The sequence below is a fragment of the Perca flavescens genome, chromosome 5 (genome assembly GCF_004354835.1).
Source record: "Perca flavescens isolate YP-PL-M2 chromosome 5, PFLA_1.0, whole genome shotgun sequence".
Lineage (NCBI taxonomy): Eukaryota > Metazoa > Chordata > Actinopteri > Perciformes > Percidae > Perca > Perca flavescens.
This window is the reverse complement of record NC_041335.1, coordinates 25,098,483-25,116,227: the sequence shown is the minus strand read 5'-3', so window position 1 is coordinate 25,116,227 and position 17,745 is coordinate 25,098,483. Positions and strand designations below refer to the sequence as shown.

The window sequence follows — 17,745 nt, the reverse complement described above, 5'->3', positions numbered from 1 at the left end:
TCCCTCCTGCTACCTCTTAAACATGTAGCTTCTAAATCAAGGCAAGGCAATAAATATATAATGTGAAATAACATACAAATGGAATAGACCAATCATCCAATGTCGATGTGACAACATGTTTACTAAAACCAGATACACAAGAAAACCGTGTAATGAGAAATTTTAGTTTTTTTTTTCTTGGTTAGTTATTAACCAATGGTCATAGCCATAGAGTCTGCATATTTCATCCAAATTACCCTACATGGGCATGAAGTGCATCAATCATAGAAACTAACTAACAAACGTAGTTTCTATTATAACATCATAAACATAAGAGGCACAGTATTATCTTTTAATTCAGGTATATTTTGCAAAAATATGTATTGTAAATATGTATTTTTTTTTTCAACATTTTTGACGCCTTTTTTTCACAGTTTGTTTTTGCTTTTTCCAACGTTTTAATTGTAAAATTTTTCTTCTTTACATTTTCAGCAGTTATTTCTATGTCCCATATTTTCGGATATAAAACAAAAATTGAAAACGGAACAATTTGACCCTAAGTCAACACCGGTTAAGAACTTTCACCCTACAATATCTGACTAAAGTCAATGCATTTTTCAACCACTGGAAGGCGCAATACTAATAATGTTCTTTCACAAAGACTTCTCTCTCCTGTTGGCAGTTATTACTAATCCTGCATTGAATATTCTGTAAATATTTAAGTAAAGGATTCCATATATTCAATATGCAGTGTAAATCTATGTATGGAAGTTTATAAATTGTTGGCAACTTCTAATTAGCTGTTAATGTTACATCCAGCCTCTAAATATGAGTGGTCTCCAACAGCTGTAATTACCAATTAAGAAATGTGTTTTATTTACACATTTCAAAAGGCCTTATATCTATATCTATATAACTATAAATGTAACCGTTTATAAATTCATAGTTAGACCTGTCAGAGAGGGTTCATGCAACTGTTAGACAATCTTATACAGGTTAGGTGAGACAAGAGTATGGGAAATCCCTATTCCTATTAAAACTAATAGATTGGTATTGTTCTTTTATGGCCAAAAGGACACAAATTAAACCGTACTTTGGGAGCCCCAACTTTGGCCTAAAATATTTTAAAGATTTTACCAAGCACAAAGTTTCAGAGACTGATGTCTACTAATAAATGTTTCTGATAGCTTTCATACACTGAGGTGCTTTTATAAAGTCAACGTGCTTTACATTAAGAGAGGTCAGGCCACTTAAATATAAGTAGTAAAGATTTTTTCTTTTTACATTACATGTCATTTTTAAATTTAAAAATGTCATTTTTAAATTTGCCAAAAGTGATTCATCATAAAATTGATTTTAAAGTGTAGCCTAATAACAGATTCTAGGTTAAAGCAAATCTAAATAGATTGGTGCACTGCACATGCTCAGGGGCCTCTCTTGATGCAGCTATCCTCAGACCCAGTGGGAGCCTGCTCTGTTTTAGATATTTCAAAAAAACTGAAGTCAGGACTATAAGAACTGTTGATAAGGGAAACTTGAAACTGATAAACATGTTTATGCACTGAGGTATACCAAATAGGTCAATAGGTTGTTGACCTCATATGTTTTTATCAGGATCTTGTTGACTTGTTGTCCATGGGCATTAAAGTCACCCAGGTCTTCATCTTCCTTCCTACATAAATAAGAGTGCACTGCTGCCAGTCTGCAGTGCAATGAAGCCCTGAACACTCTTGTTGCACACCGATGAGTAACAGCAGCCAGGGGTGGTCCCTTGTGCTGCCCCTCACAAGCTTTGGCAATGTGTTGATGTTTCTATTTAGCATTTTCCTGCCTGCAACTATCATTTTCCTCAACACGTCTGTGTCACTCTCCATACTGCTGAACAAGGCGCTTCGCGGCGAGAACCGCTTCATGTACATGCTGAGCACCTGCTTCAGTGACATCTGCACCGGCGTGTCATATTATTATGTTGGTGTTCTCGATGTGAGGGATACTTTCGAGTCCCCTACGAGAACCCTCTACATCGTACCAACATTTCTAGGGCTGTCTTACATGGCCATCCTAGCCGCGCAGGCAGACAGGTACCACGCGGTGGTGTCACCTTTTAAATACTCCCACCGCATGACCCGAAACAGGACCCTGCTCGTCATCTTTGCCTACTGGGTCTATGCTTTCCTCATCGTGGCCGTGCACAACCTGGTCACAGTCGGGGTAGCCAAAACGATCACGACCATGGGCACGTTTGTGGGGAACATATTCACAGTGATCATAATGATAGGGCTGAATGTTAAACTGTTCATGATAGCCAGGTTCCAGCTGGAGAGGGAGCCGCCGTCTGAGGAGAGAGACAGCAAGCGCTCATCGGTGTATCTCATACTGGTGGTGGCTGGGTTTTTCTTAGCGACGTGGCTTCCTATATTCTGTCATATTGTGGCCTGTAATTTCTTTGGTTTAACCTGTTATAACGTTAAGAATGAAGGCACTGACCCTATTCGCATTTTGCCCCGAGTTAATGCTGCCTTGACGCCCATTCTATACATCAGAGGGTGCTCCGCACTCAGAGTGACGCTGCTCACCAGAGTGTGGAGACCTTGCTGTAGGAGGAAGAGGGTGATGACGCTGGACCAGTTTACACGTTAACAACTGCTTAGTGTTATCCAAAAAATGCCTTACATGATAGTTAAATACGATTTTCAAAGGTTTTGTGCAGATTATCCGAGCCCTAGAATGTACTTTATAGATGGTGCAGGATTTATATTTAGTCAAAAATCATGTTATCTAGGCTACTACTTTTCACGACGTGTTGACACGAATATATTCTTCTCAAATGTGTTGTTGTGTAAATGATTTTACATGTTATTTTTTGTTGGCTCTCGCTTGAAAATCATTATCACCCAGTCCCTACGTGCAGCTTATTTTAAAAGTTGGATGGATGTCAAAGTGAACGTTGTTTTAAATCAATGCCAACGTCACCAAACTAATCAAAGGAAATGTCATTATGAATGCACGTCAGCTCTCGAACGCGGGGGACCAGTTCGGGCTTTGGGTTTCTTGGAAGATGTTTGCAAATGTTTCATCATGAACTCGTTGTTGTTCTCAAATCGCAATAAAGGAATTTCAGGTCTTTGTTAAATGTTTATAGTCTGAATGTGTGGCCATGAGAAATGTTGTTTCACAAAGAAACTGATGGAAGTTACACATTTGTATACATATTTCAATGAATACAAATTAAAGGTAGGCTAAATAACTAAAACTTAGCTGTAATAAATGTTAACTTCTTAGAATTGAAAGTAAGCATAAGGGAAACTAAATGTGTTTGTCTGTATTCGCTGATTTGGTTTTGGCAGAAATTCCTATTGCACATATGCCATTTGCAATTTGATATAATATCCTTATAAGGGTTATGATGACATGTTGGCCTTATAGCCAGTCTTGTTTTTCGTGAAGGATCAGCTATAGTGCGAGCTGATAATAGAGAAACACATGTGGCTCAGTCTAAGCACCTTGATAAATGCAACTTAGTGTATCCTCGCAGAGGATGCACTTTCCGCGGCAACCACAGCGTGTCAGAAGAGCACTTTGGCACAGCGCCATAACTTCGATACATGGAATATTTAGAAGCAGCATAAGCATAAAGCATGAAATATTAAACTGATACACTATCTGGATCAGTATGTCACTCAACAACTTGCAGGCGATGGGCAAAAATATTCATGAATAGCTGCAGCCAGGTATCAAAGTAATCTTACTGATAGAAGTCCAATAAATGCCATGTAGGTGAAACCCACCATGTATCCTGTTTTGTATTGGCTCTTGGCTGACCTGGGTCCTCTGGCAAAGAGGAGGAGCCAACAGATCGTCACACTTCCGCACATCTGGTGCCCAATTTTTGAACCAGAACCATTTCCCTCTCTCTCTCTCTCTCTCTCTCTCTCTCTCTCTCTCTCTCTCTCTCTCTCTCGGCTGTAAATCATCTGACAATCAATCATCTTGAGATCTGTTATATGGCTTTGAACTCAAATTTGAAGTCTTCAGTTGCAATTATTATCTTAAGTCCAACTAACTGATTTTAGAATTAGCAGGGTTGATGCAGCTGTCTATGGTGATTGCAACATGCGCATTAAATAATTGCATATTGAAACTGCATAGTTTACAAGTGAAGATCCTTGAGCTTGCATAGAAACATAGTGTACACTGCAAAAAATATCAAATTACTTCATCTGCATCCTTGGAACGAGCTTTTTATAAATACAAGATCATTTAATTGTTTGTCATACAAACTTAATTAGAAAAATTTCTAACATAAAATGGAAACCTCTGGTGATCCGCGTTGCCACTTTATTTCCATTCATGGCCTAGTGACACTTTTCTTTATTGTATTTAGGTGAAACTACATTCGAAATATGCGGGTTTCGCTCACACCCTTTCATTAAAAAATGATTTGTTTCATTCTTTTTTTTTTATCAGAGAAACGGGTATACATTACACAAAGTAACTTGTCAAGTCAGACATTTTTTTGCAGCGTAGACCTGCATTCAGCAGTATAGGACCATGGCTGAGTCGTGCTGCTGGGAGAAGAAGGCCTAAACCACAGTGTGAACATATCCCTCCCTCTGTCTTTCTCTCTCTCTCTCTTTCTCTGCCATCTTGCAGGTAAAGTTGCCAGGGGTCCTGGGCTGAGAAAGTGGCCAGACCCTCCCACAGTGGGATGTTTTCTCTGCTGCACTCTGGGCTGGTTTCTATTCAAATGTGGGTCAGGGGTGAGGAAGCCTAACGTCATAAGCTTGCAACATGGCGTCCCGAAGGCTGTGAGATGAGCAAGAGGATGGTAAAGAACGCTTGAGAACGATCCTACCGATGTAATAAGGTATTTAAAAGATTTTTGTTCTCTTTAAGGTGGAATGTAAATGCGCAACGGTGCTGATTTCGTGTCTGTTTTGATCGGATCGTTTTCTCCCAGCTGCTGCAAGGATCGCAAGGGTTTTCGGCGTTACGGTGGTGTTTTTTTTTTTTTTTCCACGGCGTGCCAACAAAAAGGGGCTCCGCTGGTGCCTATTCTGCCTCTACCAGCCTGCTTGGCAAGCCGAGAAATCCCACATTATTGGTTTTAGTTGATCGCGGCTCCTACTCGAAACCGCAGATAAATGGTTTGCAAATGTTGTGGCGTTTATTTTGGCGTCGTGTGCTTATAAGCGATGCCCCACGGGACGAGTGTGTACCAATTCACCAGGCTGGCAGAGCACAGGCGACAGAATTAATCTACAAACGGCTCGTCGCAGCGCTTCACACAAATGTTTTCCACAATTTACCTCGTTTTCTCTGTTTTTATAATCCAATATGTTCAATGAATTGCTTATTAAAATTAAGGGTAATGAGCTGAATGTTTCATAAATCGATCTCTCTCTCGTGTAATCATAACACTGAGGTTTTTGTTTTTCTTCAAATAGGTGTAACTTGCACCTAATTTGTAAAAAGATACAGGATTGATTCTGCGGATTTTACGCACGGTATTTTGCGCAATAATCCTTATAATCATAGAGATGTTACAGCCGATACAGTGTCACCTGTATTGTTTATATGTAGGTTAAGCCACCTAGTTCTTAGGTACGGCTAATTAAACAATGATCTAACATGACTTACTTGCACATATAAACTACCCAGTACAATGTAGACGCATTCGGGTTTAAACGTTGTATTAACAATAAACGTGAATTGTATCGATGCAGGGGATTGTATATCTGTGTAGCCTATAGGTGGACTACTGTTATACACCGACCATCTTTGTGGTCAGCTACCGTGTGTGTACATTAGGCTACATTGTGACCCAAAACTGCTTTATAGAAAAAGCATTGCATGATATTGATTTCCGGGTGTTAATAATTATTCTGATAAAGCAAAAAAAAAAAAAAAAAAAAAAAAAGCCACAACAGTGTGATGAATATTAGTTAATTAAACTCTAATTCAGGACAACAACAAATCACTTGGTAGCTAATAAAACAATGTATGTGCTCAGTGTTCAGGTGCAAATGCAGCTTGGCTTCTCAGGTGATTAGTGTTGTTAAAGTACCAAGGGGCATAGAGATAATAAGGCACAGGAATGACAACAATGTGGGTTCCCTTGACTGGCTGCTGCTTTAGTTCTGCAAAAAATATTTCCACTATATGTCTCTTACTTTGTTTAGTATCAACTAAGAACAATTGAAGAATGTCTGATAAGACTGACTGATAACTCTCTTGAAGTCATTTTTGTAATACATTTGTCATTCTTGATGCTTGAGTAATTGTTGTCCTAGCAATAGCCAGAGGCCCTCAATTGTCCAATATCAGTTATGTCTGTCTATTTTCCTGTATTTGTTCTCGTCATGCATGGCAAAAAGGTTTATCATAGTCTCGATTGTAGCTTAATCACACAAAGTGAACTGTGTTTATTCTTTAGATTGGATACATCCAGGGCAGTTTTTAAGTAGGCATTTTGTTAAGATATTTTAAAGTGTCACTGTTCTACATATTTCTAGACTCTTGTCTTGGTAAAGTTTGTCACAACTTTAGGGCAATATGAAGATAAATACATATTTTTCACACCTTGTTATCCTGTTCACGGTTGCAGGGTGCTGTATAATATGAAGACTATAGGATTATATTTTGGCAGGTTACACCCACCTAGAAGTGCAGTTGGAGTCTGTTAACCTAACATTTGGCCTACCAATTAGCTGAATTGTGCTTTTCAACAATACATTTAAAAACATATTTGAAGGCTTGACGAGGTACATCCAAATACATTTTTTTAAGATTATTTTTTCCGCCTTTAATGGACAGGACCGGTGAGAAAGGGGAGAGAGAGGGGGAAGACATGCAGGAAATTGTCACAGGTCGGAGTTGAAACTTGGACCTCTGCATCAAGGCATACACCTCTAAATATATGTGCGCCTGCTCTACCCACTGAGCCAAACTGGCCCCATCCAAATACATTTTAAACTTTATACACCTAATCTAATTTAGTGAGGCTTGTAAAGCTGGAATATGGCTCCTGGCTGTAACTGCCTTAAGTGTTTGATGATGACAATGCTGCATCTGTAACAGCATTAGCTTTGAAGACTCTATGTTTAGCTCATGTGATCCCATTATTTTAAAGACACTACTTTTCCCAGGAATTCAGAAATTATGAACCTCTGAGTGACAATACCGTATTGCATTTTAAAGAGCTGTTGTCAATTATATTACGCTGAAAATGTTTTATTTAGGCTTTGCGGCAGATAAGTAGCAAAACTGGTATCTCTACAGAAATACCTAACAGAAATGAGATGAAATATCGACCAAAAAGTTTAATAAAAGCAACCATTGTACTCCGTTTCTTGTTATTTTATCACCAGCTTAACCATCTGCATACTGTTGTCAAATTCACATTACAATTAGGTCCATCTAGTAATAAGCATCAAACAAGTTAATTTAGGCCATTAAAATGACCAAGTCAAGTCAACTGATCAGTGTGACTTGTTTCATTGATTACTATGGACTACAAAGGGGGGCCTGGAGGGTAATTTGAGGCCCTTGTGTGTGTGTGTGTGTGTGTGTGTGTGTGTGTGTGTGTTTGTGTGCCTCATGATCCTCATGATCGGTCGGTTGGTCTTGCCTCACCCTACTTGTCCCTTCCCTTCTCAACACACACAGAATCCTGTGTAAGTTGTGAACCTGGCTTACAGTGGTATGTGTGGGCGGCACAATGCAGTAAGGGTACTTAGACTGTATGTTCTGCTGACATGTTAGGCAAGGACTTATAGATTGTGCTAGGCTGTCGTATCTATACGGATCTGTCTGTTCTGTTCTGTGCTGCCTGTTCGAGGGCAGTGTGGTTCGTGCAGTGGCTAAAGCACCTCAGGGCAGGGTTGTTGTTCTTTAAGAAGAAGAAACAGTCTGTGGAATGTAGTGCTGATAGCCAGAAGGTTATGCAGTGTTTAAAGGCTGGAGGAGGAGGAGGAGGGGGTGGCAGCTCTGTAAAACCTTGGCCTATACAGGATCTCTCCTTACCCAACATGCCCTCTGCCCTTAGCCAACACGTTAGGCTCCAGGTCATGTGGGTCTGCTGCTTTTTATGGGGTGGGTTGGGTGGGGGGTGGGGGTTATCTCATCAACAAAGTTCATTCTCTCAAGACAGAGGTCACTTTGTCATACCAATCATATGTTCACTTGTTAGTAAAGTGGATGATTACTTCACAGTTGGCAAAGGTACACAGTTGGATACAGAATGTGTGGGTTCCAGTTGCTGGTATCCTCAGTGAAAGTCTCAGTGTTCATTTCTGTATTTATACAAGTACTACAGGGTGTACTTTGGATGCAGCAACAGAGGCACATAATACAATGCAGCATGGGGGACACGGAACAAAGATGCACACATACATAAACCTGTAGAGCGAGAGAGAGAGAAAGTAGTAGTAACTCTTTGCTGTTCTGCTTAGGTCCTACTTAGGTTGAGTTAAACATTTTTTATTCAGTCATTAGGGAAATCTCCTAAAGCACTATTAATCCAACAAAACAGTTCCAGAAAATAAACATTTTAATGTTACAGAACATTTGTCTCTTTACATTGTATTTTCAGCTGTATAGTCATGACTGACTTCTGCCAGCCTTAAATCTGGCATTATGCCCTGTCTAGCTGTCTAGTCTTTGTAATTTATTGTACCTATTTAATTATGACATTAAATTGTCCCGAAAAAAAAAATAATAAAGCTGGGTTGATTTTCAAAAAGGGAGTTTGCCACAGTCTTTAATTCATCCAGCACATCACAACAATAAATGATTTTTCAGACGAGAGAGAGAGAGAGAGAGAGAGAGAATACTTGTATACCTGTTACTCCCTTTGACTTGGCTTTAGCGTTTAGTATTACCTGTGGATGACATGCACAAATCTCCAGTATTATTTTCTTCTTTTCACTAGTGCTAATGCCATGCTGCAAGAAAATCCTGAAATGCAAAAGGTGTTATTTAGACAGACATTTTTAGACAATGCATGAATTTACACAGATATGGATCCATGGGTTTGATTACAGGTTGAGTTGTGGACATGTAAGGTGATTCATGTGTATGTGTGTGAGAGAGAGAGAGAGTCTCTGCTTTTCTTCCCTTGCTGCACTGCACTGGTACATATGGGGTACGCAGCAACCTTTGGCCCCCTCCTGTGATGAAATGGATGGGGCTCCTTTCATTCCATTGCACCCTGGGCAGGACTTGTTTGTCTGTAACATGGCTGAACTGCCCGACAGAAAATGGGTCTTAATTGGAAGTGCTCTACCCAGACTGAGGTAGGGATACTGTAATTCAAGTTATTCCTCTTTCAGCCATGCAGTACTAGGGTCATTCACCTTTTCACAAGCATTTATAGCCAACAATTCTGCAGAAATTCATGTCTCTAAGACAAGGCAGATCAGTCGTTCCTCCTTGTCTTAATGTTTGTGAGCTTTTGTACAGCAGGACGTCGCCCCTGCAGCTTTTCTGAAGAGATTATAACAAGAATTGGATCAGTGTCCAGAATTCCAGCAGATGCTGTGCATCAGAGCTATTCAACCATTTGCCATGGAGAAACAAGTATAGGCAGGTTATTATACCAAGCAAAGACCACAGCTGGTGATTTCACTTTTTATTTCACACTCTGTAGTCTCTGGTTGGAACACAAACCCTGAATATTCTGCTCTCCTTGGCATCACAGTACTGCATTAGATCATCACTATATCTAGTTTAGAAAATGAAATCCAAGACTCTATGGCTTGTTTAGAATGTTATTTCATTAGTTTAGTTAGTTCTGGATTAAGCTTTTTTGCTATGCAATATACACCTAACAGGGTTTCTACAGGGGTTTTAACTTTTTTGTGCATGTGAATGACAAAGACTACAGACAGGAAAGTATTGCTGTGACAGCAGTGTGGTGGGATGAAAGGAAACCTCATTCAAATTAGAAGTACATGTAACCAATCCAATCTCTGATTAAAACTGAAATAAGCAGGCCAGTTTCCACGGTTGAACAGTAGTTTGTAAATTATGCACACAGCATGCCCAAACCAAATTCTCTAAAAAAAAAAAAAAGCAATCCTCATTAATACACTTCTATGTGACTGCATTCAAAACCTATCCAAGGGGTAGAATTACTTACTGACCATCTGCATGTAACTGCAGGTTTTACAGGTTACTGCGGTGCATGTAAACACATTCTCCAATTTCCTGCCTTGACCTGATTTGCGCCGTTGTTGTGTGTGCATTTAAACCCATTAGCTGGGGACCAAAGTTTCTCAAATGTTTCTTAAAGCTGAAATCATGAGAGATGGTTTATTTTCCTCTGATGCAGCAGATATCGCACAGGTGGAAAAGATAGCCGGGTAGCCGAAAAGCACAGCTGCTCTGTTTAATCTTCTCATTGTATTGTGAGCCGTCCTTTCACTCACGAGAGAACTGAAACTCAGAAAATTGCAGTACCCACGAGTTCTGCATGGATCAACCTTACCCATGCAGCAGCGTCAGCCATGTTGAAATGGCTCAGAGGTGGTTGCTCTGTGTTTTGTATTTCAAACTGGCTTTGTACCATCCCCCTAACCCCTCCCCCACTTCCTCTGCCCACCAGCATACTCTCTCTCTCTCTCTCTCTCTGTGTGTGTGTGTGTGTGTGTGTGTGTGTGTGCGCGTGCGCGTGCGCGCGTGTAAGGGAAGCCTTTTGCTCATGTACATGATGACTCTCTTTCCCTGTCGGCTTCAAACAGTCTTACCTGCACATCTGTCTGTTCTGTCCATCTTCTGCATTATGTGACCATCTACACAGTTTTACAAAGTCATTACTGTATATTGTTCAAAAGAATCACTTTGAAAGATAACCCCATGTATGATTTAAAAAAAAAGAAGAAAAAAAAGAAAATCCTACTTAGCCTTGTTTTCTATTAGTTGTTTAGCAGATGACCTTTCACAGTAGTAGGGTGTGTTTTGTTATTGCGCCACAGGACTTTGCCTCACCTCTGCCCTCTCTCCTGGCTCTCTACCCTCTGTTCAGGAGATTAGTGCCACAGCCCACTGCTCTCTCAGTCACCATCGCTCCATGAACACTGACTCTGAAAGGTTTACTAGCTCACTGTTTAATCCATAAACTCCTTGCAAAAAGGATGCAATGACAGGCACCAGTAAATTAAGTAAAACCAGATCATCCAGATTGTGGTGTAACCTGTTCATTTAGAGGAAACTCGCATTAATTCACTGCTGGGGGCACTTTGACGCTCACTAGTTTTCACTTCCTTACGGACCAACACACGGGTGTTATCCTGATCGTGTCTGCCAAGTCTGTGTAAACATCCCTGCCTGCTCATCTCCTCTTCAGCAGGATCCTGAAAAAAGTCAAGGTTGAAGCTAAGCGGTAGGGTGCTGTGTTTTTAAAGTGAGGTTATATATATATATATATATATATATATATATATATATATATATATACATACATACATACATACATACATACATACATACATACATACATACATACATACATACATACATACATACATACATACATACATACATACATAAAATAGAAGGAAAAAACACAGATTAATCACAATTAAAAAAATTAAAAGCCAGAGAATAAAAGTGTGTCTTAAGCTGCATCTTAAAAATATCAACAGAATCAGCCTGTCTAATAGCCTCTGGCATGCTATTCCAGAGCAGAGGAGCCGCTACAGAAAAGGCCCTATCACTGGCCTTTTTTTTTTTTCCATGATCGGGGCACAGTCAACAATAAGGTTAATACTGCAGGCAAGGTAAGCTGATCCATGCCTGTGCTTGAAGGGCAAAGTCTACCCTGGTCTGCAGTCCGAGCCCAGAGCTGTCTTTGGTTGGTATGTGGTGCCATATTTGGTCAGACCAAGTATTGTTTCTCACAGCCCTCCTGACCAGCTATCTTGCCACCTCTTAATCTCTCTGCCAGCCTTTGCAGAGGGCCTAGAAAATACAGGGATCCAACCCTGCAGGAAATGCTGTTCGACTGCTACTTAACATTATACATATGAACTGGTCATCCTGCATACTGGAAACAAGTAGTCTAGTAGGGCCATCTTTCTAATGATTCGTCCATCCCTGACACACCATAACTGTGAGGCTGCGATGCTGTAACAGAACAACAGTCTAGAAATGGTATTGAAAATGTTTCTACTAACTGCAAGGAGCGCCAGGCAGTCACAGATGGAGCTGCCATGATGGTGCAGGCCTATCTATCTTCTGTGGTATTAAGCTTGCTTTCCTGGGCAGCACTATTGGAAGGGGAGCTGTGCCTACATGTGTCCCACCCTTGCTGCATATAGATCAGCCGTAATCCATTAGCAGCTCCCTGGAATCCAGCCGGCACAGCACCGTACTGGAGGGGCCAGGGGGAGAGGGTAGCTGTGTGGGTGATGGGGGGAGGAGAGAGAGAAAGAGGGATGAGAAGAGGAGGGGGTGGGGAATGACTTTTTTTTTTTTTTTTTTTTTTTTTTTTTTTTTTTCTCTCCTTAGCTGGCTTCTCTGCTCTGAGCCCAGCCCCCTTTTTATGTCGGCCTGCTGGAAAAACCTCTTGAATCCCCCCCATAAAGCATGCAGAGGTGTGTGTGTCTGCTAAGAGAGAGACTTGACTGATATATGGCTTCCTGGCTGGCATCATAGCAGAAGCCTTTCTTTCTCTATCAGCCCTCTTCTCCATTACCGCCTGCAGGGATGAGTGTCACACACCCCTGTAGCACATTCTGCTATTAACTACAGATCTAGGTTATGCATTCCAGAATAGCTCATTATAATTCACGTTGGGGACAGCGAACTGTTCCTGTGGTGTATCTTCATGCCCGGTGAGAGGCTGGTGAGGGTGGAAGGATAGAGAGAAAGGAGGAGAGGAAGAGGAAAGATGGGGGAGGGTAAGAAGAAGACCATGAGTAGAAGTGTCAAAGCAGAGGAGGCAAGCCCAGACCTGTACCTGAGACTAATGATTAGTGATGGGAAAACTGTCTTTTCAGTGTACTGAATCACTATGATCAGTTCACGAAAAAGATTTTTTCAAAAGATGCGTTCATTGAATTCAGACTGTAGTAGTCCACTCACTGAATCGAACCGAACTACGTCTGAACGTTCAGTTCAGCTCGCTAGTGAACAGAGATTAGTCATGTACCGTTTTATAAACTGAAAGCTGAAGTCCTATATGTGCAGTATATTTTTTTGACCCCTAATTATTGAATAAATATTTGGGAATTAGTACTACTTCCTACTTTGAGAGACATGAGAGAGGTAAAAGCAGTAAACAGTTGTTTGTATAGCTGGCATAGGTGTCTCAAACCGGAATTTACGTAAGAATTATTTTAACGACCAATATTTTTAATAAATAATATACAGAACCGAGCGTATAGATTATGCAATGATAAGGGCATGAAGAGAAAAGATGAACTGTAAAGTATATCAATAGAAGACTGGCCTATTGTATTTGTAGAGAAGATTTCTGTAGTGCATATGCAATAACAGGCCAGTTTTTATGCTCTGTATTTTTTATGCGGCTGTACCCTGTCAAACTTTAATAAATTAAACTGAATGTTGCTGTTAGCGGTTGCAACGGGCTCAAATTAGACTACTTAAAGTTCCGTAGTGTTCCAGAACAGAATTATTGCTTTTATTATTTTTCAAAAGTATCCAAAATAACTTTCCTTGATGGATTATAATTACAATGACGGCTCGTCGTGGTGCGCTGCAGGATAGTTTTTAAAAGTAAGTCGCAACACGTAGTACGTCTGTTACAGAGTCATTGCAGCTACGTTAAATGTAAGCAACCTGTCCCTAATCAGCTATGTATTTGCTGTCTTGAACACACGCTATTCTTCCTGTGAACCTATGACTTAAATCAGTCACTCAGTGAGTCCTTGCTTCTGTAGCTCTAGCTGAGTTGAGGAACCACTCCCTTCTTTCCTGCTGCGTATTATGAAACATGATTTTCAGTAAATCTCTAAGTTTGCACTGGGTGGAAATGGCACATTTTCACATGTATTTACGGCTCGAGTTAAGCATTTCTCTGCATTACTGTGTAATCTCCTGTAATACAGTATACACCCTGCTCTGATCAGTGGCATTAAAGATGTGTGTCTATTTTCCCAGCATGCCTAGGGCTTTAAGAACATGCTAAACATGAGTCAATGACACACCCTGGTGCTTTAACTAAAGCACACTACTACTGTTACATCACACCTGTGCTGTCGATAGACTCTATGCATCTATTGCAGTACATTTCTGTCACAAAATTTGTTTGTTCAGTGTCAGACTAGAAGTAGAGCACTGTGGTACGTATGTAAACGTTCATAACTATGTAGTTTAACAGTAAATGAGATTCTGTCCTAATTCTTTAAATGAGGGCCTCTCTGGAGGATCAGGTGTTGCTGTCCTTGTCTTTAAACCCCCAAACCCCTTCCTCTGCCCTAGCTCCTCTGTAGTTTAGTTTACCTGCTCAGGTGTCACCTAATCCCTCCCCCCCGGCCCTGCTGTGGCACCGACCCCCACCCCCAGACAATGGGGCAAAGCTGACATTACCATGACCTAATGGAGGCTAGAGCGAGCCGCCTAGTTTGCAAAGAGGGCACCCCATCAAAACTAGTTACTCCACAGAGATAGGGAAGAGAAGCTGATGGGAGGCACCTCAGGAAAATGGTTACTTTACCCTTTCTTCTTCTCCGCCCCTTTGGCTTTTGTGCCAGAACAGTGGCAATGTGCATCAGAACTTGATCCATGTAGGGTTGCAATTTGTTTAAAAAGAAGTTGAGAGGAAGGAAAGGGTTCCAGTGTGATTATGTGGCATGCTGTGCTAACAGTTTGCTACTTTCCTTGTGAGAGCTAAAAGCTTAGCTTGATGTACTCACTGTACAGTCATAACACTTTTTTTTTCAGTCTGTATTACATTTTAATCCTGTAATAAACTACAAATTAAACCAAGCTTGCACAAAAACACACTGTTTTCGAACAATGCGAGCTCTGTCGGTACAACTAGCTAACACATTGCCAGGTCAACATTTTTGGGCTTTTTCTCATTGCCAATTTAAGTATGGAAATATTTTGTGCGCTCTGTTAAAGACCTCTACTCTTTCATTTCTTTACTCTAGCTTACACACTGAATGGAACAGCCTGTCATTGATCATGGTACCAGTCTAACTGTCTTAAATGTGAAACTTACCACATTTTCTTTTCTTTTTGCAGCTTCAGGTGGTGCTCGTGTAGGAAGAGAGAGAGAAGGAAAGAAGGAAGGTGGAAATGGAACTACCAAATCATGCCAAACAACTGCTGCTGCAACTAAACCAGCAGAGAGCCAAGGGCTTCCTGTGTGATGTTATCATCGTGGTGGAGAATGCACTCTTCCGTGCCCACAAGAACATCCTGGCTGCAAGCAGCATCTACTTCAAATCTTTGGTCCTCCACGATAACCTCATTAACCTTGACACAGAGATGGTTAACCCTTCTGTATTTAGACAAGTTCTGGACTTCATCTACACTGGGAAGCTCCTGTCCTCGTCAGACCAGAGCAGTGAGCGGAACTTCAGTGCCCTCTTAACCGCAGCCAGCTACCTCCAGCTCCATGACCTCGCTGCTCTATGCAGAAAGAAGCTCAAACGCAGTGGTGGAAAAGCCCTGCCAGGTAAACCCTCCACTCCAGGTCCCCTCAGCCGCTTACGCCTCAACAACCAGCGCCTTTCCACTTCTACCCCTGCTGGCCCCAAAAACCACTATCCTCCGACCCCCTCTGATGCCGACCAGCCACAGCCAGATGAAGGCCTTCGGGACAAGCTCTCAGACGATGAAATGTTTGTTGGCAGCTCTGGGAGGAATGGGAATGGAGGGAATGGCAGCAGTAATGGTAACCTCAGCAGTGGAGGAAGTGCTGGGGAACCAGATCTTGGACTAGACCTGTCCAAGAAGAGCCCTCCCTCTGTGGGCACAGCCACGGATGCCCTCAGCCCACACAGCAACTCCCAAGAGTCCCCTCAATCTGCCTCAGTATCCACAACCAACAGTGCCTCACTGGATGACTCCTCTACCACCCTACCAGGTGTGGACACCTGTGGCTCTGAAACCATGGAGCTCAACTCCTCTTCTAAAGCCTCAGAGGAAACCCAAAACCAGCCTGATGGCCCCCCGCCCCAGAAGAAATCCCGGCAGGGTGCTCGCAAGAACGAATGGCCCAAGAAAGAGGCGTCAGGGTTGAAGTCTGAAGATCATGACCGGTCCCTGGTTAATGGGGTGATTGTGGGGCCTAAAGATGGCCGCTCCTCTGACCAGTCCTTCCAGTGCAAAGATGAGGACGAAGGGGGAGAGAATGGCCAGGACCACACTGATGAGAGTGGGCAAAGTGACGGAGAGAGTGCAGGAGGTGGAGGAGGAACAGGAGGGGGACACCACAGCGCCAACTACGTGTACCGGCAGGAAGGTTTTGAGCCAGCATTTGGAGACAACCTCTATGTGTGCATTCCCTGTGGTAAGGGTTTCCCCAGTTCTGAGCAGCTCAATGCTCATGTGGAGACACACAATGAGGATGAGCTCTACATCAAAGAGGAGGGAGGGACCTTTGTGAAAGAGGAAGATGAGGAGGAGGCAGAGGACCTCTCTGCCCCCGTGGGTCCCTCCAGCTTTGGCTCTGAAACGCGTCCGTTCAAGTGTACGGTCTGCAGTAAGAGCTACAAAGACCCGGCAACTCTGAGACAACATGAAAAGAGCCATTGGCTGACCAGGCCTTTCCCCTGCAACATCTGTGGCAAAATGTTCACCCAGAGGGGCACCATGACACGCCACATGCGCAGCCACCTTGGCCTCAAGCCGTTTGCATGTGAAGAGTGTGGCATGCGCTTCACACGCCAGTACCGTCTGACAGAGCACATGCGTGTTCACTCTGGAGAGAAGCCGTATGAATGCCAGCTATGCGGGGGGAAGTTTACCCAGCAGCGCAACCTCATCAGTCACCTGAGAATGCACACCTCACCCACTTAGAAATGCATCAAGCCAAAGAACTCTGGGAATAGAAAAAAACAAACATTTCTCTACCTTTCCATCTCAACAGCAAAGAAACGCACATGTACACCTTCACATGCAGACACTCACAGTTCCTCATACTAATTCCAGTTTACGTTTAAGCGAATGATGTAGCTGTTGGCCACAGTGGGCTCTTGGTGACGGTGGGAACTTGTTGATGCAAGGATCATGTCATCATTTATATCAAGCGACGTCTGCTCACCTCTCAGGAGTTCTAGAGGGACAATTACTCCTGTCTCTCTCCAAAGTCACAAAGCCATGGTAGAGTGGCATGACTTCTGGTCTGCATTGCAAGTCTGTAAATTGTGAATGTGGTACTAATATAACCTCACCGCATACCCCTCAGCAGCCTTTCTCTCTTCTACTTTGAGCATTGAGTCTTTGTGTTTTTCAGATTGATCATCAAACTGATAAACTTAAGAGTCCCCTCTGTACTCCAGTGCTATTTTGACCAAAAACCCGTGCAAACAATACTGGCAATAATTCAGCAAAAAGATTATTTTTACCCTGACAGCTTTATATACTTTGCTATATTGGTGATGGGGATCTGTATGTAAGAGGAGGGGTAACTGGGTTTGGGACCATCTCCAAGCTTTAACTAAAAGTCCTGAAAAAAATGGTGGGATGACATTGGATTAAGTTTTAGTTTTACAGACCACAAATACGCAAAGTCCTCTCTACAGCTGTTCACAGTCAATTTAGAGAGGATTTTCATTGTTTTTGGTTTTG

General features: G+C 42.0%; 1 protein-coding gene across 2 annotated transcripts; it reads left to right on the top strand.

The window, feature by feature from the left end:
* The first annotated feature begins 4,680 nt into the window (after positions 1-4,680).
* Positions 4,681-17,361, top strand: hic2 (hypermethylated in cancer 2). 2 transcript variants are annotated; one of them, XM_028578526.1, is made up of 2 exons: positions 4,681-4,846; positions 15,193-17,361. In XM_028578526.1, the coding sequence occupies exon 2, from the start codon at positions 15,247-15,249 to the stop codon at positions 16,972-16,974; it is 1,728 nt and encodes a 575-aa protein (XP_028434327.1). In that variant the 5' UTR covers positions 4,681-4,846; positions 15,193-15,246; the 3' UTR covers positions 16,975-17,361. The 2 variants fall into 2 exon arrangements, with proteins under 2 accessions (XP_028434327.1, XP_028434328.1); XM_028578527.1 differs by lacking the exon at positions 4,681-4,846 and adding an exon at positions 13,713-13,773.
* Positions 17,362-17,745: the final 384 nt, after the last annotated feature.

What these genes read in the sequence shown, in the direction of transcription:
- hic2 (XM_028578526.1), top strand. Translation starts at nt 15,247, where the DNA reads ATGGAACTACCAAATCATGCCAAACAACTGCTGCTGCAACTAAACCAG.